General features: G+C 41.1%; 1 protein-coding gene across 12 annotated transcripts in view; it reads left to right on the forward strand.

Annotated features, from left to right (window-relative positions):
• The window catches only part of PDE1C (phosphodiesterase 1C), a 541,496-nt gene that overhangs the window by 451,945 nt on the left and 67,163 nt on the right, over positions 1-22,388 (forward strand). For all 12 annotated transcript variants that reach the window (XM_043508789.1, XM_038392424.2, XM_043508790.1 and 9 more), the window contains 5 exons: positions 10,469-10,570; positions 11,924-12,044; positions 12,847-12,928; positions 18,120-18,240; positions 20,203-20,378. In XM_043508789.1, the coding sequence (XP_043364724.1) occupies positions 10,469-10,570; positions 11,924-12,044; positions 12,847-12,928; positions 18,120-18,240; positions 20,203-20,378 (602 nt within the window). The remainder of the gene's footprint in view (positions 1-10,468; positions 10,571-11,923; positions 12,045-12,846; positions 12,929-18,119; positions 18,241-20,202; positions 20,379-22,388) is intronic.

Consider the following 22,388-nt stretch of genomic DNA (forward strand, 5'->3'; position numbering starts at 1 on the left):
CTTCATTTCTTCCATTCTCCTCTCTCTCTTACCATCTTAATACCCTCCTTCTTCCTCATAATATAAATGTGGGGACCACATTTTTCATCCCAATGCAGTTTACAACATGCAGTCATTGAAATGCTACAACTTTTTGGATGGAGGCCATCAGCTAACCACACAAGCAGAGCAAACTGTACAATATTGTATTTGTGGGAGAGATAGTTTTGGCCAAAGAAGAGTGTCATGGAAAGTCTTATATTAAAGACAAACACAGTAGAAAACATGGAAACTGGATTTATCTCTCTTAGAAAGATGAAGCACTGGTGAGACCTCACCTGAAATAGTGTGTGCAGTTCTGGTCTCCCATGTTTAAGAAGGATGAATTCAAACTGGAACAGGTACAGAGAAGGGCTACTAGGATGATCCGAGGAATGGAAAACCTGTCTTATGAAAGGAGACTCAGAAGCTTGGCTTGTTTAGCCTAACTAAAAGAAAGTTGAAGGGAGATGTGATTGCTCTCTATAAATATATCAGAGGATAAATACAGGAGAGGGAGATAAATTATTTAAGCTCAGTACCAATGTGGACACAAGAACAAATGGATATAAACTGGTCATTGGGAAGTTTAGACCTGAAATTAGACAAAGGTTTCTAACCATCAGAGGAGTGAAGTTTTGGAATAGCCTTCCAAGGGAAGCAGTGGGGGCAAAAGACCTATCTGGCTTTAAGATTAAACTCGATAAGTTAATAGAGGAGATGGTATGATGGGATAATATGATTTTGGCAATTAATTGATCTTTAAATATTCATGGCAAATAGGCTCAATGGCCTGTGATGGATGTTAGATGTCATGGGATCTGAGTTACTACAGAGAATTCTTTCCTGGGTATCTGGCTGGTGAATCTTGCCCATATGTTCAGGGTTCAGCTGATCGCCATATTTGGGATCGGGGAGGAATTTTCCTCCAGGGCAGATTGGAAGAGGCTCTGGAGGTTTTTCGCCTTCCTCTGTAGCATGGGGTACGGGTCACTTGCTGGAGGATTCTCTGCTCCTTGAAGTCTTTAAACCACGAGTTGAGGACTTCAATAGCTCAGACATAGGTGAGAGGTTTTTCGCAGGAGTGGGTGGGTGAGATTCTGTGGCCTGCGTTATGCAGGAGGTCAGACTGGATGATCATAATGGTCCCTTCTGACCTTAATATCTATGAATCTATGAATCACTGAATCAACAATGGGAAATAACTCAGTCTCTAAACTGTTTGTGATAATAAATAAATAAAAATTCTACCTAGAGAACAAAATTAAATAAATAGCACTGTGATGCCCCTACCGCCGCTTCCTACACTCTTAATTTTGATGGGGAACTGTGCATTGCTTTGTCCATTAAATGAAAAGCAGTAATTCATTCTGGGCTACAGTAAAAGGTCATGTGTTGTTGGCTACAAGTAGATTTTTAGCAGCTGCTTTTGACCATATTCATGGTAGTTTGAGCACAATCTTCCTAAAAATAGTCTGAGTCTTGAAACTTTAAAACATTGTTGTTTGAGGAAAAAACTACCCCCTTTTCTTCATAGGGTCAGAACTAGAACAGGGCAAAAAAAATTGGGTGAACAGTTTATTCACTGGAAAAAAGCTATTTTGGTTGACCTGAAACTATTGATACATTTGGTAGAAATTTGCCTAATCACTGGGCTAAAAGTTATAAGAAGGGTACCACCAGCACCACCTGCTCTGTGAACCTTGGCCTTTAAAAACACCTGGAAACAAAACATTTCAGGTCAAACACGTTTTGTTTGTCCCAATGTGAACGCTCCCCTAGAGTACCCACAGTTATGAGGCACCTCACCGCCACCTGCTTTTATTGTAAAGGAGTCTCGTCTCTGCTTGCTGTGGATCAGGTCAGATTGGTAGAGATGCTGGTGGGTTTTCATCTTCCTCTGCAGCATAGGGTACTGGTCACTTGCAGGTTTAAACTAGTGTAAATGGTGGATTCTCTGTAACTTGAAGTCTTTAAATCATGATTTGAGGTCTTCTGTAACTTAGCCAGAGGTTTAGGTCTATTACTGGAGTTGGGTGGGTGAGATGTTGTGGCCTGCAATGTGCAGGAGGTCAGACTAGATGATCATGATGGCCCCATCTGCCCTTAGAGTCTGAGTCTATGACAGTAAGAACACATTTTCAGTATATATACATAGCTCTCTACATAGTATCCATACATATATTTCACAGAGATTTTCATGACCAAAGTGACACAGGCTTCAAGACATCACCTGACACTCTTTGGTAAACTAAAATGTACATGCCACACCCAAGAGATTCCTTGTAACCCCTCTGCACTCCCTTGCCAGTTGGTATTGAGAAGTTCCAAGGTGTTACCCAAACCAGACTTTGATTCACCAAATATGTTTGGAATTTTTTGGAATTTGGTTTGATCTGAATTGAATTTTTATTTATTTTTCAGAACTGCCAGTGAACTGAAAAATCAGTTACTTGCCCAGCTCTAGGCAGAACGCATGTTCCTTGGTATACTCATTTATGTGTGAAGACTCTAAGAGTAACACATCTCCTTTAAGAAACACATTAACTGGTTGAACTAAAATGTTTAGTTAGATTTGAATCTTTTCCAGATCGCTTAATTGTCAGGATGTAGACCTGAGGTTGAAAAGGATCCTCAAGGGAGCGGGAAAGAATCCCCTAATTATCCTTCATGTGGGAACAAATGATACAGCCAGATTCTCGCTGGAAAGTACCAAGGGAGACTATGCTAGGCTGGGGAAGACGCTTAAGGAAATTGAGGCTCAGGTGATCTTTAGCGGGATCCTTCCTGTTCCTAGAGAAGGGCAACAAAGGTGTGAGAAGATTATGACTGTCAACAGATGGCTTAGGCAGTGGTGCTATAAGGAGGGCTTTGGGATGTATGGCCACTGGGAGGCATTCACGGACAGAGGTCAGTTCTCTCGGGATGGACTTCATCTGAGTAGGGAAGGAAATAGACTTCTAGGATCGAGGCTGGCACAACTGATAAAGAGAGCTTTAAACTAGGAATTGGGGGGAGATGGATGGGAGATGTCCGGAAAATCTCCACGCCAGATTTTAGCATTGAGAGGGAAGAAGATGAAGTAAGAAAGGATACAGCCATGGGTAGGAGAATGTATATAAGGAGCGAGGGCGGTGTGGATACTAGTCTAATAGGTTATAATGGCTGTAGAATGACTGTGCCTAATAGGGTACAAAATGTGAGCGAGGCCAAACAGCAAAAATTAAGATGTTTATACACCAATGCGAGGAGTCTAGGTAACAAAATGGAGGAACTAGAGCTACTGGTGCAGGAAGTGAAACCAGATATTATAGGGATAACAGAAACACGGTGGAATAGTAGTCATGACTGGACTACAGGTATTGAAGGGTATGTGCTGTTTAGGAAAGACAGAAACAAAGGTAAAGGGGGTGGAGTAGCATTGTATATCAACGATGAGTTAGAATGTAAAGAAATAAGAAGCGATGCAATGGATAAGACAGAGTCTGTCTGGGCAAAAATTACATTGGGGAAGAAAACTAGTAAAGCCTCTCCTATGATAGTGCTTGGGGTGTGCTATAGACCTCCGGGATCTAATTTGGTTATGGATAGAGCCCTTTTTGATGTCTTTAATAAAGTAAATACTAATGGAAACTGCGTGATCATGGGAGACTTTAACTTCCCAGATATAGACTGGAGGACCAGTGCTAGTAATAATAATAAGGCTCAGATTTTCCTAGATGCGATAGCTGATGGATTCCTTCAACAAGTAGTTGCTGAACCGACTAGAGGGGATGCCATTTTAGATTTAATTTTGGTGAGTAGCGAGGACCTCATAGAAGAAATGGTTGTAGGGGACAATCTTGGCTCAAGTGATCATGAGCTAATTCAGTTCAAACTAAATGGAAGGATTAACAAAAATAAATCTGCAACTAGGGTTTTTGATTTCAAAAGGGCTGACTTTCAAAAATTAAGGCAATTAGTTAGGGAAGTGGATTGGACTGAAGAACTTATGGATCTAAAGGCAGTTGAGGCCTGGGATTACTTTAAATCAAAACTGCAGAAGCTATCGGAAGCCTGTATCCCAAGAAAGGGGAAAAAATTCATAGGAAGGAGTTGTAGACCAAGCTGGATGAGCAAGCATCTTAGAGAGGTGATTATGAAGAAGCAGAAAGCATACAGGGAGTGGAAGATGGGAGGGATCAGCAAGGAAACCTACCTAATTGAGGTCAGAAGATGTAGGGATAAAGTCAGAGAGGCTAAAAGTCGAGTAGAGTTGGACCTTGCAAAGGGAATTAAAACCAATAGTAAAAGGTTCTATAGCCATATAAATAAGAAGAAAACTAAGAAGGAAGAAGTGGGGCCGCTTAACACTGAGGATGGAGCGGAGGTTAAAGATAATCTAGGCATGGCCCAATATCTAAACAAATACTTTGCCTCAGTCTTTAATAAGGCTAAAGAGGATCTTGGGGATAATGGTAGCATGACAAATGGGAAGGAGGATATAGAGGTAGATATTACCATATCTGAGGTAGAAGCGAAACTGAAACAGCTTAATGGGACTAAATCGGGGGGCCCAGATAATCTTCATCCAAGAATATTAAAGGAATTGGCACCTGAAATTGCAAGCCCATTAGCAAGAATTTTTAATGAATCTGTAAACTCAGGAATAGTACCGAATGATTGGAGAATTGCTAATATAGTTCCTATTTTTAAGAAAGGAAAAAAAGTGATCCAGGTAACTACAGGCCAGTTAGTTTGACATCTGTAGTATGCAAGATCCTGGAAAAAATTTTGAAGGAGAAATTAGTTAAGGACATTGAAGTCAATGGTAAATGGGACAAAATACAACATGGTTTAACAAAAGGTAGATCGTGCCAAACCAACCTAATCTCCTTTTTTGAAAAAGTAACAGATTTTTTAGATAAAGGAATTGCAGTGGATCTAATTTACCTAGATTTCAGTAAGGCATTTGATACCGTGCCACATGGGGAATTATTAGTTAAATTGGAGAAGATGGGGATCAATATGAACATCAGAAGGTGGATAAGGAATTGGTTAAAGGGGAGACTGCAACGGGTCCTACTGAAAGGCGAACTGTCAGGTTGGAGGGAGGTTACCAGTGGAGTTCCTCAGGGATCGGTTTTGGGACCAATCTTATTTAATCTTTTTGTTACTGACCTTGGCACAAAAAGTGGGAGTGTGCTAATAAAGTTTGCAGATGATACAAAGCTGGGAGGTATTGCAAATTCGGAGAAGGATCGGGATATTATACAGGAGGATCTGGATGACCTTGTAAACTGGAGTAATAGTAATAGGATGAAATTTAATAGTGAGAAGTGTAAGGTTATGCATTTAGGGATTAATAACAAGAATTTTAGTTATAAGCTGGGGATGCATCAATTAGAAGTAACGGAAGAGGAGAAGGACCTTGGAGTATTGGTTGATCATAGGATGACTATGAGCTGCCAATGTGATATGGCTGTGAAAAAAGCTAATGCGGTTTTGGGATGCATCAGGAGAGGCATTTCCAGTAGGGATAAGGAGGTTTTAGTACCGTTATACAAGGCACTGGTGAGACCTCACCTAGAATACTGTGTGCAGTTCTGGTCTCCCATGTTTAAAAAGGATGAATTCAAACTGGAGCAGGTACAGAGAAGGGCTACTAGGATGATCCGAGGAATGGAAAACTTGTCTTATGAAAGGAGACTTAAGGAGCTTGGCTTGTTTAGCCTAACTAAAAGAAGGTTGAGGGGAGATATGATTGCTCTCTATAAATATATCAGAGGGATAAATATAGGAGAGGGAGAGGAATTATTTAAGCTCAGCACCAATGTGGACACAAGAACAAATGGGTATAAACTGGCCACCAGGAAGTTTAGACTTGAAATCAGACGAAGGTTTTTAACCATCAGAGGAGTGAAGTTTTGGAATAACCTTCCAAGGGAAGCAGTGGGGGCAAAAGATCTATCTGGTTTTAAAATTCTACTCGATAAGTTTATGGAGGAGATGGTATGATGGGATAATGGGATTTTGGTAAGTAACTGATCTTTAAATATTCAGGGTAAATAGGCCAAATCCCCTGAGATGGGATATTAGATGGATGGGATCTGAGTTACTATAGAAAATTCTTTCCTGGGTATCTGGCTGGTGAATCTTGCCCATATGCTCAGGGTTTAGCTGATTGCCATATTTGGGGTCGGGAAGGAATTTTCCTCCAGGGCAGATTGGAGAGGCCCTGGAGGTTTTTCGCCTTCCTCTGTAGCATGGGGCATGGTTGACTGGAGGGAGGCTTCTCTGCTCCTTGAAGTTTTGAACCATGATTTGAGGACTTCAATAGCTCAGACATGGGTGAGGTTTTTCATAGGAGTGGTGGGTGACATTCTGTGGCCTGCGCTGTGCAGGAGGTCGGACTAGATGATCAGAGTGGTCCCTTCTGACCTTAGTATCTATGAATCTATGAATTTTCCTTCGTCTTAGTTAGGGCCTTATTTTGTAGCTGCTGCACATGAAGCTGCTGCAGAATAATGGACATTGTTTGGATGTACAATAAGGCCAACATTTTGAAATGCAGTTTCTGATTTTGGTAGCCTGCATCTTAGAACGTCTAACCTGATACATCTTGGGCCTGTTCCAGAGGTGCTGAGAACTCACAACCCTAGATGGGGTCAACAGGAATATAAGCTACTCAAAAAAAAAATCAGGCCCAAAGTATCTTAATCTGGGCAATAAAAATCCAAGGCCCTTTAGATCAGAAGGTATTCTTGAAAATTTTAGCCTAACCAGTTTTAAAGCTTTATCATGCCCGAATTTGGGTTTATTTATTCATTTTGAGCTATTTGATAATTTTAATGTCACCTACAGCAATAGACCCGGGCCCTGATTCTGGAGAAGACTCAGGCATTTGCTAAAGTGCCTTTTCTGAACAGAGATCACATTAAGATTTAAGACTGCAATAGAAAAAGGGAAGATAGACTTGGGAAATGTGTCTGTTTGTGCATATGGGTTTTATCAATTTTATGGTGTTCAGGCTTTCTAGTCTGGGAATGTGTTTTCAGGGAAGGTTCTTCTAGCCAATCAGCACAGCAGACCTCTTTGTGGCATTTGCATATGTGGGGAGAGCAGATGAGCCCAGAAGAGGTCTGCTGTGGGGATCAGGGAGAAAAGAGCTTAATCCTTAATTTAATTTTCTGGACTTTTCTCTTTCACATTAAAAAACTCTGCTGCTTGTTAAATATTTGAAAAGTTGATAAGTTGCTTCATCAGACAAATCCCATTTGATAAAATAGTCAACAGGAAATTATAAAACTGAAACTAAAACAGATCACACTGAATTAAGACGATAAATTGCAAAGAGAACGGATGCTTTCCAAGATACTGTTATGGATCTCTTTTCTGGCATTGTATTTCTGTGCTAATAATTTCCACTCAGTTTACTGAAATAGAGCTTATTTAGTACAAGCCCTTACTGGCAAGTACAGGATAAAAAAGGCATCTGGAAAATGTTGAGCTCTTCAGCTCCTATCAGTGTACAGCTCAGGAAATAGTGTCTAATGAAGGTTTTCATAAACCATTGTCAGCAGACGTGGAGTTGTGATCCAACAGTTGCGTATGTGATCTCTCATACCATATAATGCTGTGTATGTTACTGATGTTTTATTATTGCAGGTCAGTGATGCCTTTTGTAGGCTGGTTGAAACTTTTAGGGATGCATTTGCGAAGGTTCAAGATGAACAATTTGCCTACACATAATCTTCATTTGTGCATGTAATATACAGGCATTTGCACAAGCAATTATATATTTTTCTTGTCCAAATCCGGTATTTGTATGTGTGCATGCATGCACATTTTTGTGAGTAATGCCAGCCTTTGAAAATGTTGCCTTTATGGCAATGTTGTTCCTTCCTTTATTATTTTCCATGAGAATAAAAAAGTGAGACCCCCTATCCATGGTTTATACATAATTTTCTGCTATGCACAAAAATGCATGCATTTGACTGAAGTGGAATGGACAAGGCACTATGCTGTTGGAAACAATCCTGCTATTGGGCCCTAGGGTATGGACTAGATGACCTTAATAGGCCTTTTCCACTCCAATTTCTGTGATTTTATGGGGATTTAATTTTTTCAGTAGGACACAGCATAAATTGGGGTGGAGCTAAGGAGAAAAACTGCATGGAAAAAAACATCAGTAAATATTATGAAACATTTCATGAAGTGAATGTCCTCAGGGCAGTTGTCCGAAAGAGCAAGTTAAAGTGGTCTTCAGCTGGAACAATGCAAGAGATTTTAAAGAATTTATGTGTGTAAATTAAAGCAGACTAGAGATCAGTGACTCCAACCTACTGATATAGCTACAGTACATCTGTGACTCATGAATGCATAATTTATTATTCTAGGTGCAGTAATCAGTGGTAAAGATAGCATAGAAGTATTACCATATTGCTTACAAAAATGTATAGGATTTTTGTCCCATGGTGGAAACATTGCAGCTTTGATTCTGCCCTACATGCATATACCAAAATATGCATGTGTAGTCCCCTGCTGGTGGAAAGTCCATAAGGCACTTTTATGGCCCTCACTACCATAGTAGTCAAGCATCTCATCTTTAAGCAGGGAATTGCATCAAAATTGCTAAACAAATTTGAGGACATACTCACAGAACACCTCCACTGAAAATAGACCAGAGAGTTTTGATTGTTTAAAGTTCTGAAAAAATCTACATTGACTTCTAGGGGATTTCAATCTGATCCTTCCCAAGTAGGATTTTTTTTTAACTTTCATTCATTTATTCATTGTGGAATAGTTTGAAGTAGCAATATCAGAAACACAATGTGATACACTTGAACAGAAAAGTTCTTTTGAAAAAAAAAAAAGCGCTATGGGGTGGCTAGGGTTAGAGTTAAACACCCACAACTTAATGACATTTCTCAGTCTGTCTAACGTGATAGCACTGCATCCAATCCCAAAATTTCAGAGAATGTTCATTGCATCAAAGGGCCAGAACCCTACTGATTTGTGGGGGAAATCTGAAAACCAAAAGGCAGAAATGAGGAACACATGAACCTCACGCCAGCTCTTTAGAACAGCTACAGTCTCAAGCACCTCTGCAATTGTCTGTTGATCCAACCAGTGCTTAATTTGTAATGAAAGAGGTGCCAGGACTCAAGCTGGATGGCCAGAGAGCCGGGTGCCCCGCTCTGAAGGCAGCGCTGCCGCCAGCAGCAGCGCAGAAGTAAGGATGGCATCGTGTGGTGATGTCTCTGCTCATCCTGCCTATTGAATTTAACATGTTGACTCTCAGAATGACTTATCTATCAGATAGAAAGAAGGGGGGGGTAAGGGCATGGGGTGGGGAGAATGGGGTGCATGGAATCCCTGGCAGTGGGGAAAGTGGGGGACCCAGGTATGGGGCGTGGAAAGAAGGGGGGCACACAGAACCTTAGCATGGAGGACAAAGTGGGAATTGATGGAAGGGAATAATGAGGATTCCCACCAATCTCCTGGCATGGGGAGTAGGGGCATGGGGCACGCAGAACTCCTGGGCGTGGGGAGAATGAGAGACCCTACTGTGGGGGAGGCGGCAATGAGGGGTGCACAGAGCTCCTGCCTTGGGCAGGAATGGGGGACCCTGCACTGGAGGGCTGGGTGAATGGGGGAGCACACAGAGCCCCTGCCATGGAGGAAAATGAAAGGTACGGGAAAAGTGGGAATGGGGTTGCTCAGAGCTGTTGTATGGAAGGGAAAATGGAGGAGTCTGAAATGAGGATGAGAGAATGGGCGATACACAGAGACCCTGGCAAGGAAGAGATTTAGGAGGAGGGGGGTTCAGGAAGTACAGGAAAAGAGGGGGGTGGGAGGGTGTCACCAAGAAAAGGAGCGGGAGCTCGGTGGGGAGGGGAAGAGGGATGCAAGGAGCCCCAGTGTGTGCAATAAGTTCTGTTTGCACAAGCTATGAAGTTAACATACATGAACTTTCCATACAAGTATTAAGACATCAACACAAGCCATTTAGTTTTTCTAACTAATCTATTTTAAAACTGATTTAAAAGGTAAGTCAATACACAGTTGTGTTTCAAAGTTCTCTTACTCCTACCCAGGGCATGCACACTATTTGAACAGCCTGCTTGCTTCCTTTTAAGAGCCTCCTATAGAAGAAATTGATTTGGGAGCTTTGTGTTTAATTGAAAAGAGCGGACCGTAATGGACTTGTCAGAAACCTCTGGGATTTCTCTTAGCAAAAGTTAATCATCTGACTAAATTGCTTTCTCTGTGGCTGGTATTTACAACATGAGATCCTCCTTCCTCTCCCCTTTTGCCCTGATAACGTGAAGAGTTCAGTGACGCAAGTGGAGGAGAGTGGAAATGTCAGAAGTGATTTGCAACTACCCAACAAAAGAAACAGCGGTGTTATTTAACTTGTTTCTCTTTCTCTTTCCTCCCTTCTCTTGGCTCGATATCTGCCCAAAAGGGAATTCAGGGCCTTGGTGATAGAGATGGTGTTGGCCACTGATATGTCCTGTCACTTCCAGCAAATCAAAGCCATGAAGAATGCTTTGCAGCAGCCAGAAGGGTGAGTCACCTCCTGATACTGTGTGCAGTGAAGGGCTGCATTTCAGCTGGTACTTTGCAATTGTATTAAACTTCAAAAGTCTCTCTTTGGAGGACCCTTTGATGTCCACGTTTGTTTCTGTTGTTGGATTTTGAATGAATTCACACGTGAGCACTCAGGCACATGCCCGTATGATATTCTGGCAGGCCACAGCATCTAAATAGCAAAGGTTTGGGATAAACTAGCCCATTCATTTTCCTTTTCTTAACAATACAGGATAAAGGGCATGTGTGATCGAGCTAAGGGTATGACTGAAAGAGCTTGATTATGGCCTCAAGTCACAGGCGCTGGGAGCAACACCAGCTGCACAGAGTACAGCTTGTGCTTCCACTGCAGGGAGCCAGCTCTGTAATCGGAAACAATAGGGAAGCAATCTCAGAGCCACAGAGGGCAAGTGTGTGCTATAGGCAGAACAGTATGAGGAAGGCCTTCTCCTCTCCAAAGATCATCTCTGAGTCACTTAGAACCCTGAGTATCTTCTTTTCTCTCTCTGCCTCCCCCCCCCACCATTTTATCTGAACCCTCAAAACTCTGAATTGTGGGTAGTATTCTTCCAGCCAAGGAGAGCTTGGCACACATCTTCCCAGAGCCTGCCAAAACTGTACCTAAATCAGACATGGATGATACTAGCTGCTATCTCCTCTCAGGAGCTATGTGTATTGCTTCTGCAGCACTCCTGCCAGTTTGAGGCAGCGAGAGATTGGGATTACTGCATGGCAGTATCGATCATAATTCACTGGGCTCCTGGGCTAGCCCCTCAGTGGCATGGCTTTAAGAAGATTTCAGCCTTCTGTGATCTGTAGTGCCTCCAAAATGTTTGAGTTTCTTTTCTGATCTCTTACCTGCACCAGCTTTTTACCAGTGGAATTCACATGGTTTAAATGGAATTATTGTTCATGCTTATCACAGTGAGACCAGAATCAGGCCTTAATTGTTTAACCAAGTCAACAGACTAAAATAATCTAGAACTATTTACTGACTGGAGTTTCATGGACTGTAACCCAACCCAAACTGAGAATATCGGGAATGTTCAAAAATCACTCATTTGCACACAAAAACTCCGCAAAGAAAATAAGCGAGGCTAATGCTCCCAGTTTCCCATTATGCTTTTGAATGACTCCGTTACCAAAGGAAAGGTTTATGTTGGGGAAGTTAGATTAATCTTTCATAATTGTCAAGTTTTATAAACACACAAATCAATCTATAAGTAGCCAAGGTTATGGTGGCCTCATTTACTTGCTTAGCTGGGTTTTTGTTCTTTCTCTTTCAATACTGGTGCAGACAATTAACTTGTTCAGTCATTTGGGTTTGCAGAATCGACAAGCCGAAAGCCTTATCACTGTTGTTGCATACAGCTGACATCAGTCATCCAGCCAAGGCCTGGGACCTTCATCATCGCTGGACCATGTCCTTGCTAGAGGAGTTCTTCAGACAGGTAGCCTGGGACTTCACAAAATTATTTTGTAGTTTTTCTGACAGAATGAGAGATGGAGTGGGCGGGCTTGGAATGGAGAGGGAGAATGAATCCTATAGGTCAACATCTTCTTTCACTTATATTTTTCATAGGGAAGATGCCCACTGTAGCAGCAAAGTAAATACATTTTTTCTTTCCATTACCTGTTGGTTTCACATGAGAAGTGCAGTATAGAATCCTCTTCAGTTTTCAAGGTGTTCCCTAGAAACACCCAAAAGGCAAAGAATGCTGTGTAATCAACATTTACCTGTAGCATAGTGATACACAATCAAATATTAGGATTCAATCTCTGATGGCTTCAATCTCTAGATCTCCTTCAAAGTGATTTATCTGTTTAAAAAATATTAAAAGTGTGAGGTTCCTGGAGTAGATGTTTGAGAAATAGGATTGTGGTTTATATTTAGTAGTAGTTCTGAATATTTATTTTTGTTAATAGTGATGTAAACTATATAAGAGAAACAGGAGCTGCCCCCTTCAGAATAGGGTGGGGGACATACAGAATAGAGTGGGCGCTGTTGCTGCAAGAGGAGGTAGGCTTGTAGTTGGACAGTGAGGTGATACCTGTCCGCAAGAAGCTCTTAAAGAGAAGGATTTCGATGCCCAGAATAAACAAAGTTATCCGTTAAAAAGCTGAGTCTTGCAATTAAGGGTGTAACATGAGCTTCAATTAAAAAATGAGAGAGGTCTTTCCATGTTCAGAGCTGTTATAGATGTTAAGTGACTCTTCTTATATTCTAATATGCTCTCAATTTTGTTTCTCCAGGGTGACAAAGAAGCAGAACTAGGGCTTCCTTTCTCCCCACTGTGTGACCGCAAGTCTACTATGGTAGCTCAGTCTCAGATAGGTATATCATTTCAATGTACTTCACTTAGGACTCAAAGCAGCAATTTAAAGGAAAAAAATTTTTCTCCCCCAATGGAAGTAAGATCACTCTGGGCTCTCATCACTTTGAATTAGTTTAGAGAGGGGGAAAAAAATAAAAAAAAAATCCATTGACGCTATTGCCCCTAAATGGATGATTCTGAGCTGAACAGCTATCACATTTAGTAGATTTATGAGAGTTGTACTAAAGGGGAACTGAGTTAACACAAATGGTACTGCTGGTACCATGCCTGGCTGTATGGTGGCTATTCCTTGGTTCCTGAGCAGCGCAGAAGACACTTGCACTATGAAGCGGGGATCCTGGCTTCAGTACATGTTACTTTAGACTAAAGTTTTTGACTAAAGTCATTGTTTTGCTCATTTAATTGATTGCCTAACCTTCTAACCCACCAGCAGTGTTTCAACTTCTCCAGTCAGCAAGCTCCACCCCCAACTTCTACTTGGTCCAACCACTGCTTCTTGCCCCCATCTCCCCACTCCCCATCCAGCAAGGGAGGTGGGAGCCTGCAATGACCCAAAACAGTGCTTCCTTTTCCACTCCTACTCCTGCAGGAGAAACTGTGAATGAGGTCTGGGGAGAATGTGCAGTAGGGGAGTGGTGAAAGAGACATGAAGTGGTTGAGAGGCATGGAAATGGGGAGGGGGCAATAAATCTGTAACTATGGAGGGGCAAGGAAGAGGGGAGAAGCGGCCTAGGGATGTGCAGGAGTCTGGGGGCAAGAGAAGATACCGGGAGTTGTGGAAATGGGTTTCTGAGGCTGAATGGGGGAAATGAAGGAAAGAGAGGAACAAGGGGCAGGGGAAATGGAAAGAGAAAGGGACTGGTGGGTGGAAGGGACAGCAGGAGTAACTGAGAAAACACTGGGTATGTTTACATTGCAATGTAAGCCCAGGGTTTGAACTCAGGTTCAAGCCTAAACCTGCTTCCATCTACACACAGATCCCACTAATCCAGGGCTTAGATCAATGTCTCAGGAACTCACAGAGGTGGAGGGTCTAAGCCTGAGTCAAGCCAGGACCCAGAGTTCTAGCTCTATGGATATGCAGTGTAGATGCAGCCCCACTGGACTCGTGCTCTGGGAGTCCAAAAGAAGTATCCCACAATTCCACAGGCTGACTTTCTTTGATCTCTAGACAGTCAATTTTTGTGTACTGTCAAGTTTTCCCTCACTGCATCATGAGCAAAGGACTAGAGCAACCACATTTTGGGCAGGTGTTAGGAAGTCTGGGATATGGGTGGCTTGACTCTGGCCCACGTAATGCAGTGTACAATGTACATGCTAGAGCCCCAGGTTGGGACCCAAGGTTCAACAATTCCTAATCTGGGGTTGCAGATGAGCGAAGACACTCAAGCCATAGGTTGACAAACCCAGGGTTTGCTAACTTGCGTTCTACTAACCCTGGGCTTACACTGCGGTGTAGACACACCCCTGACACTAAACATGTGACAGAGGGAGAAAGTTTTAAAGAAAGGTGTTGAGGGTGGGGGGGGTGTGGCTTTGTTTTTCCCTCCAACCATTTTACAACCAAGCTGAAAGAAATGTAAAAGGTTGAAATTTCACAGCTGTCACCAGCACTGTCATGGGATAAATGGAAACCTAAATCCAAACATCCCTGAACTTTGGAGAAGTTCAGATACATATCTGTGTGGATACACACAGGAGAATACACTTGATCTTTGCTCTAAGGAGCCCTATTACTAAGGGCAAAATGGCTCCATAGGCACCTCAGACATGCTGGAGAGGGACCAGACAGGGACTGGAAAATACAGGGGAACTGCAGTTCAACTAGAATCCCTGTTGGGGACTTCCAGGCAGTGCGTGGCTGCTGCACTGCTCTGGAAGGGGGTACAACAATGTTCCCCACTCCCAGCTCTCCTGGCTGGTGTGAAGGGAAAGGTGTGTGGAGCTAAGGCCTCACCTTCCACACACCCCTTTCAGGCCCTTTGCTTCTGCAGAGGCCCTAGGAGGGAGCGGGGCCACTCTCCGAGGAATTCTTCCCAGCTTCTGTGCAGGGCACAAGCCTGTGTGGAGAAGCTGCTTTTACCTTCCTCCTCTTTTGTATTCCGTGCACAGGTCGGCCAGAATTTGTTTCTAAATAAAAAGACACCTATGACCGCCTCCAGTGTGCAAATCATTGCAGAATTAATGGTGAATTAAACCATTATCCAAACAATTACAGCTTAAGAAACAGGCATTCAATCAATAAGCAGAGAGAGATTTATTTAGTTCTGTGCTAGTTATCATTATATTTAATTTGTGCAGTTAACTGCGTCCAATTGGCATTAACAGGCACAATCTCTCTAGAAATCTTGTTCTCCAACATTATAAAGTTTTCATTCTAGTCTGCTCAACATATGGGCAATAGCTTGACATCTTTAGTGTCTCTTTCATTAAATCAAAAACTCTTACCTTTCCCCAATATGTGTTGAGGGTAAGATTCCTCTCAAAGTCGGAGGCCAGATTCTTAGGGAAATATTCAGCTCCTATTCATTTGCTTATCTGATTGATAGCTTTTAACAAATAGTGCCAGTGAATGGTAATTACTAAGTTTCTCTGTAGAAGTAAGTACCTCATGAATTCCAAATTGTACAATTATCTACAGCATGCAGCCCTCATTTTCAACAAATGAAAGGAATGTCATTTGTGAGATAAGTGTATGTTCTCAGTCCACTTTCTAGTGGGGACATAGAGTTTCCAGGCTATCGCAACAGCTTGTTTACAATATCAGGAGAGATGGAACTAAATCACCTCTCGAGGTTCCCCCCCTGCTCAAAGTTAAGGTCATGTTATATTTTGCTGCTTTACGAAAGGTCATCATTAGAGGTGGGCAGAAAAGGTAATTCCTTTTTGCAAAGGATATTAATATTTCAAAATCTGGTTTTGTTCCAATTTGGAATAAAATCCAAAATTTTTGAAATTCTCTGCAAAAGGGAATGAAGCCCCAACTTACTGACAATCTGCTTGTTGGATTGTCCCAGAATCACAAATCCCAGAAGCCCTGAGGTCCCTGATTCTGGGGCAGTCTGTATGGTGAGCTGCTGAGGAGCCAAATGGGTGGAAACCAAGTAAAGGTCCATCAGAACATTGTTAAAATCAGGACCATCACTGTGAAATGCTTTGATTTCGACAAATTGGCAAATTCCGATGAGAAAATGTTTTGTCAGAAGTTTTTCATCCAGCTCTAGTTGTTGTTGTGGATGCACAGAGCACAGCAGGGGAACATGCTTGATGACCAGAAATGCAAAGAGAAAGTTTTTTAGCATGTGTCGTTTCTACAGAAATTAAACAATTTAACAAGAACCATTTATTTAAAAGGAAGAGAAGAAAAGAGACACATTCTTTCACCTGCCACTTCATTTTATAAAGAAAATGTTGGGAGCAAGTCTAATCAGAGATGATTCACATCTTAAAGTCAGGCCTATGGTCAAGTGGAGGTGAGGGGTGGGGGGGACCCAGCAAATTGCAAAGAATTACCAGGCCAGCGTTTTTATTTCTCAACAGGAGAGTTAAACTATTTAAAGCCCCTTTCTTTCTATCCAAGGCAGCAGGAAACTTTGTTTGACTGGAGATCAGCCTTTGTTGTCATCACTGTCTCTTGCAGCTGATTAATGTAGCAAGAGCCTTTTATTTTTGTCCTTTGGCGTACTGGAAAGAAAATCATAGCTTCAGAAGATATAGGACAAAAGCTGATGATCAAATGACGTTGTTCCTGAATGGCAGTCTCTCAAGAAATTATTCCCTAACTAGCATGATCTAGGTGTCCTTTTTAATGTGGAATGAAAATAAACTCTAGGCCAGTGGTTTTCAACCTTTTTTTTTCATTTGCAGACCCCTAAAAATTTCAAATAGAGGTGTAGACCCCTTTGGAAATCTTAGACATAGTCCACAGATCTGTGGACCACAGGTCAAAAACCACTGTTCTATGGTGGTGATAATCTTTTATGGACCCCTTTGACATAGTCTGTGGACCCCTGGGGGTGCACAGATCACAAGTGGAAAACCCCTGCCCTAGGCAGTTGGCCTTGGGACCCTCATCTCAGAGTGTAAAGATGAGAAGTAAAATAATCCTCAGAAAAAAATTATGTTAAAGTGGAAAGTATACATCAATAATTTAGAGTAAAATACATTAGAGGGTGTTGTAAAGTATCCCCAGACCAGACATTGTAAATCCAAGAAATCTGGAGTTCAGGTTAAATTTAAAAATAAATCCAAATACGTTACAGTATGGAAATGTACAGTTAGGGCTCCCAAACAACCTTAACTCTGCTGAACAGTGACAATATGAAGGGAAAATAAAGTTGAAAAATCTGTCTTTAAAAATCAGTGTGTCTAATCTGTGACTACAAACACTAAAGTGCCTTACTGACCCTATGGTTATTGTTTCGTGTCACTACAGGGCAGGGCTATGGATGGCTGAAAGCTGATGTATAAGCGCGCACATTAGCAGACCCAAAACTTAGTGCTTTCCTAAATACTCTGGGTGGATCCATCCCTGTTGCTTGCACAAAGAACTGACTTGCAGGAAGACGTACTATGTTGTTTCCTCCCAGCCCTACCCCTTGTACACAAGCCAATAGAGGGAAAGATTTAGCTCTGTATTTTTCCCTTCTCCTCCTGATTTAAAAATAATATATGAATTTGTTAAAAATTAAATGAATAGAATCTGAATATGTTTGACCCTCAATGAGTAGAAGCGGGGCAAACCTTCAAATGAGAATATTCACAAAAATCCACTGATATTTGATAGCTCCACAACACTTGGAATAGATATCCAGAGAAGTCTATCATTATTACTATTCTTTTATTTTTCTGTTTCCAGAAATTTCATCCTTCAAGTTTGGTCTCATCCAACTGTCCCAAGAATTTGGCTTAGATACTCAAAAAAAACTTATGCAGAACAAGTTCTATTGCATCTGTTTATATTCTGAATTTCTACACTTTCTTTCCAACATTTAAGGAGCTACCATTGCATGCAAAGTATCAGCTTATGGGTCAGGATTAATGCATAATATCATTCTTGTCCTTTTTTCAATTCCTCTTTCAACATGTAATTCTTTTCATCCACTGCGCTATTACACTAGATAATTCACAGGCAATGTCAAAACATAAAAACTTACCTCTTCTGTTTACGTCCACTGTGTTTTGATTCAGGTTTTATTGATTTCATTGTGGAGCCCACTTTTACTGTGCTGACAGACATGACAGAGAAGATTGTAACACCACTCATTGATGAAGCCTCCCGCTCTGGCATGACTGGATTTAGACGTTCCAGGTGAGTACCTATGTTTGCTTTGGTGCATGAGTGTTGCCTCTGCCTTTAGGCTCACTTTCCTGATTTGGACTCACTGGGTATTAGCAAAGACCTCCTATTGGTTCTGTCTGTCCTGGTTTCTACCTGAAAAGAAATATGGTTGGGAAGTGTAGTAGAAATGGATTGATCATGAAGTACAATCAGACCTGGTTAATTGCTCGATTTATGCATATATCTGCATCAGAATTCATTGGAATTTGTATGTAAAGAGTCTCACTTTCATTTAACCTGACCTTCCACCATAAGAGCTATCAAGGAACTGTCTTGAGTTATTAGGGTTTCTCCTGTGCAGGTTCTGGGATAATTCCAGCACTATTATAAGGTGAATATTCAAAGGCTTGAATGGGGACTAATCTGGTAGCCTGTATGCTATTCACCATTATCTGAATAGTTAGAATAATATAAATTAGAGAGAGGAAAGACTTATTTGGTCACTTAGCCCCTCCCTTTGTCAGTGTAGGATTGTTCCAGACATTGTAGATTCTCCATTGATTTGTTCATGTCTCCAGCAATGGAGTTTCAACCTCTTCCCTTGGGAGTTGATTCAAAGTCTAATTGATCTACCATTAAGAAATATATCCTGATTATCAAATTGAATTTTCCTTTTCTTCCATTCCTCCTACTTATTATCCCTTATGCCACACTCAATAATTTGTTTCCATCCTTGGTGTTTTACACTAAACAGATATTTAAAGACATTGGATCAAACCAACATTCCATATTTGAATGTCTCTTAAATCCAGGACAGTTCAGAAACTGGATTCCATGGCCTGTGTTTCTATAATCTAAACCACCAGAACCTGAATCCTAAATGTCCTTGAACTTTGGGGAAGGGGGTTGGAACTGAAACTAAAATGTTGCAGCTCAACTACCTCTTTACTTTTAGACAACCTATAAAGCCCTCTACCAGTCAGTCATTCCCTTCCACCCCAGCCCTTAGTCATTGATGTCAACAATTGCTTAGGCGCTTAAATTTTCCACATACATTAGTCCTTCTGGATCCTTAATTATATTTGTAGCTTTTTGGGTTCCTTCCAAATTTGTTTGCATCTGAATTTGATTTTAAACATACATAAAATTCACTGAAGCAGCAGACAGTGCCAGAAACTACAAGAGGTTCTAATTCAGTGCTCTAGAACTAAGAGCCAATTCAGACTACTGTCCAGAGATGATGAGGTGGGACAGTCCTCTAGCCCACCATTGAGTCAGGGGCCTTTAGAAAGGTGAGATAGGGCATAAGTAGTGCCTCAGGCACTTCAGAGAAAATTCAAGAGACATTTAGTAATTTTTCAGGTGCTGGCATAAAAAGGTTATATAGTATTTCTATCTATCCAGGAAGGGAACAGAGTTGCAGGGCACTAATTCCTATTTATGTAAGGGCAAAATGGGTCACATTTTTAGTGATTGGAATTTAGTTATGCAAGACATTTTTGGTGTGCAGTTTCACACAAATTTCAATTTTAATAATGAAAACTTTGCAAAGTGAGAATGGGAACTTTCACACAACTCTAATAGCATTAGGCAACATATATGGGTATTAATGGCATTGAGCTCATTGAAGTTCACAGTGTTGGCTATCAATAGAGTCAGAGCCGACTTCACATCTCACACTGGTATCAATTGGGAACAACTTCAATGTATTGACAGAGTTGCACTAATGTAAATCATATTGGAATTAGACTCTCTGTTCCTTACAATGGTCCAGATTATCTCATCAATTCTAAAATAGATTTCCCCAATGGTCTCATGATACGGTTCTTCCAACACAAGCATAGGAACAGAGGGAAGAAGTTTAAGTTTTGGATATTAGCTTTTTCTGATTGATGGTATAGTACTTTTTGGCTAGGATCTGTTTCACTCCTTAGCTGTATTTAAGTATATGAAGTGCTGATTCCTATCATATTGTGTGATCTTGTCTCCCAGTTTGAATAGCATCAGCCCCTCAGAAGTTAAAAGATCAAGTGTCAAGAGCACTGGGTCAGAAGGAAGTGCCTCACTCAACTGTTCAATACTCACTGTGGACTTCAAATGTTTTAAAGCCACCTGGACCGAGGTGGTGCAGCAGAACCGGGAGAAATGGAAAGCAAAAGCAACCAAAGGTAACAGACAAGCCTCATAATAAAAGGCTGAAAGCTCTTTTACCTCCTCCCCTTCAGGCTTTTTTTCTGCCCAGTTAGCCCTGAAGTAAGCTCTGACTCCTCAAACCATCTGCCTCTAGAGGCCAGCAACACTCACCACACTTGAAGCCAGGAATACCATGTAACTCAACTGAAAACCTTATACCTTTTTGTATACTGTGCACACGGGTGTTGGAAATGTGTATGTGTTGGGGGGGAAAGAACGATAGAGAAGGTGATAGAAAGGGAATGGAAAGAGAAGTCAGTGGGCTTTGGATCAGGCCTCAAATGAGAAGAAGGATCTGACTTTTTGACAGCTTGTGAAATCTCTTCAAAGCTGCATGCCTGTTGCTCAGATCCTTGATTAACTGTGACAATATATTTTATATTGTTTAATTTAGACAGTTTGTTTTATTACCTTATTTTTTTCTTGTATGGCAGTAGTGTTGTACAGTACTGTATATGGGCCCTATCCTACAAACACTTACTTGCCAGCCATGGGGCTTAATACCATAAAGACTCCCATTCACTAGAACTCAGAACTACTCATACACCCAGCAGTAAATGTTTGCAAGATCAAACTGTGTCGCTGTAGGGCAAGATACATTTCTCTGTGGCAGGGACTCCTTTCTTCTTCTGTGTTTGTTAGTGCCCAGCACAGTGAGGCCTCAATCTTGACTGTGACCTTTAGGAGCTACTTTGAATTATAATTATAATTATAATTATAATTATAATTATATCCATTATTATTAATAATAATCTCTTAGTTAGTGAGGAATGGAGATGGGTGAAAGTTCTTTAACCAAACTGATTTGGACTTGGTTTGAGTCATAGTGGAAGATTTGACTCAGTTTTTATATTAACTGAAGCAGATTGTTCATCCTCATTTATAAACCCTCTTTAGGAGGTAGAAGGGGACAAGTTTATTAACCAAATAAAATTTTCCTTGAGGTTAAAACATATCATACAAAATATCAACCCCTTTTATGCTTCTCTTGCCAACAAAAAACAAAGTCCATTTATTTGCCAATTGATTTCAGATAGCTCTTACTTTTTAAAATGGTGTTTACATGTTTCATCTGTTCTTTTTGGATCAAAAAGATCTGATGAAAACAAATGAAAGTTTACCAAATGAGCCTAGTCATTAGTATGGCCAGATGGTTTTTGGTATATGACTGTTGAATGTATGTGGCCAATCTATTTCACTTTAACACGTGACTGCTGTTCGTGAGATTGCCATCATTATAGTATATATTCTTAGTTTATCAAAAGTGCACACCTACATTATCTAAATCCTGTATGCAGGGGAGACCATCAGGGAACTTAATCATATATACTTTACAGATTGCCTACAAACAAATACATTAGATAGACCCCAGTGGGTCCTGGGGATTTAACTTTGTTTTCTACCCATTTGCAGTGAGTGCTTTGAGTAAGGATTTTTACTGAAACATGCCTAAGAAGTCACATGATTCAAATGGACACGTGTACCATTAGTTAGGTTCTGGTTTGTCTCTGCTCATCAGTTTTTAAATCTTCATACATTTCTGGGTGTGTTTAGTAATAGCCACATTTATACAAAACTTTTCATTCTAAAGACCTTTACAAACACAGGACTTGTCATTGGATTGGCTGAGCAATGGGATCTAGAAAGTGAGGCACTGGACTGGGAATTAGGAGTCCTGGGTTCTATTCCTGGTTCTGCCACTGGCCTGTTTTGTGACCTTGGGCACATCAGTTCACCTCTGTGTGCCTCTATTTCCTGATACTTTGTCTTACCTATTTATCAGATAAGCTCTTTGGATGGAGACTGTCGCTCAGTATGTTTGTAGAGGGCCTAGCACAATGGAACATCAGTCTCTGTTGAGGCCTCTAGACATAATTACACTGCAAATACATAATAATATTAACAACAATAATAATTAATACATTAATTAATTGGAATGCAGTCACAGTCTAGGTGTAGCACATAACAGCTATTTATTAGTGCAC

The sequence above is a fragment of the Dermochelys coriacea genome, chromosome 2, assembly GCF_009764565.3.
Source record: "Dermochelys coriacea isolate rDerCor1 chromosome 2, rDerCor1.pri.v4, whole genome shotgun sequence".
NCBI lineage: Eukaryota > Metazoa > Chordata > Testudines > Dermochelyidae > Dermochelys > Dermochelys coriacea.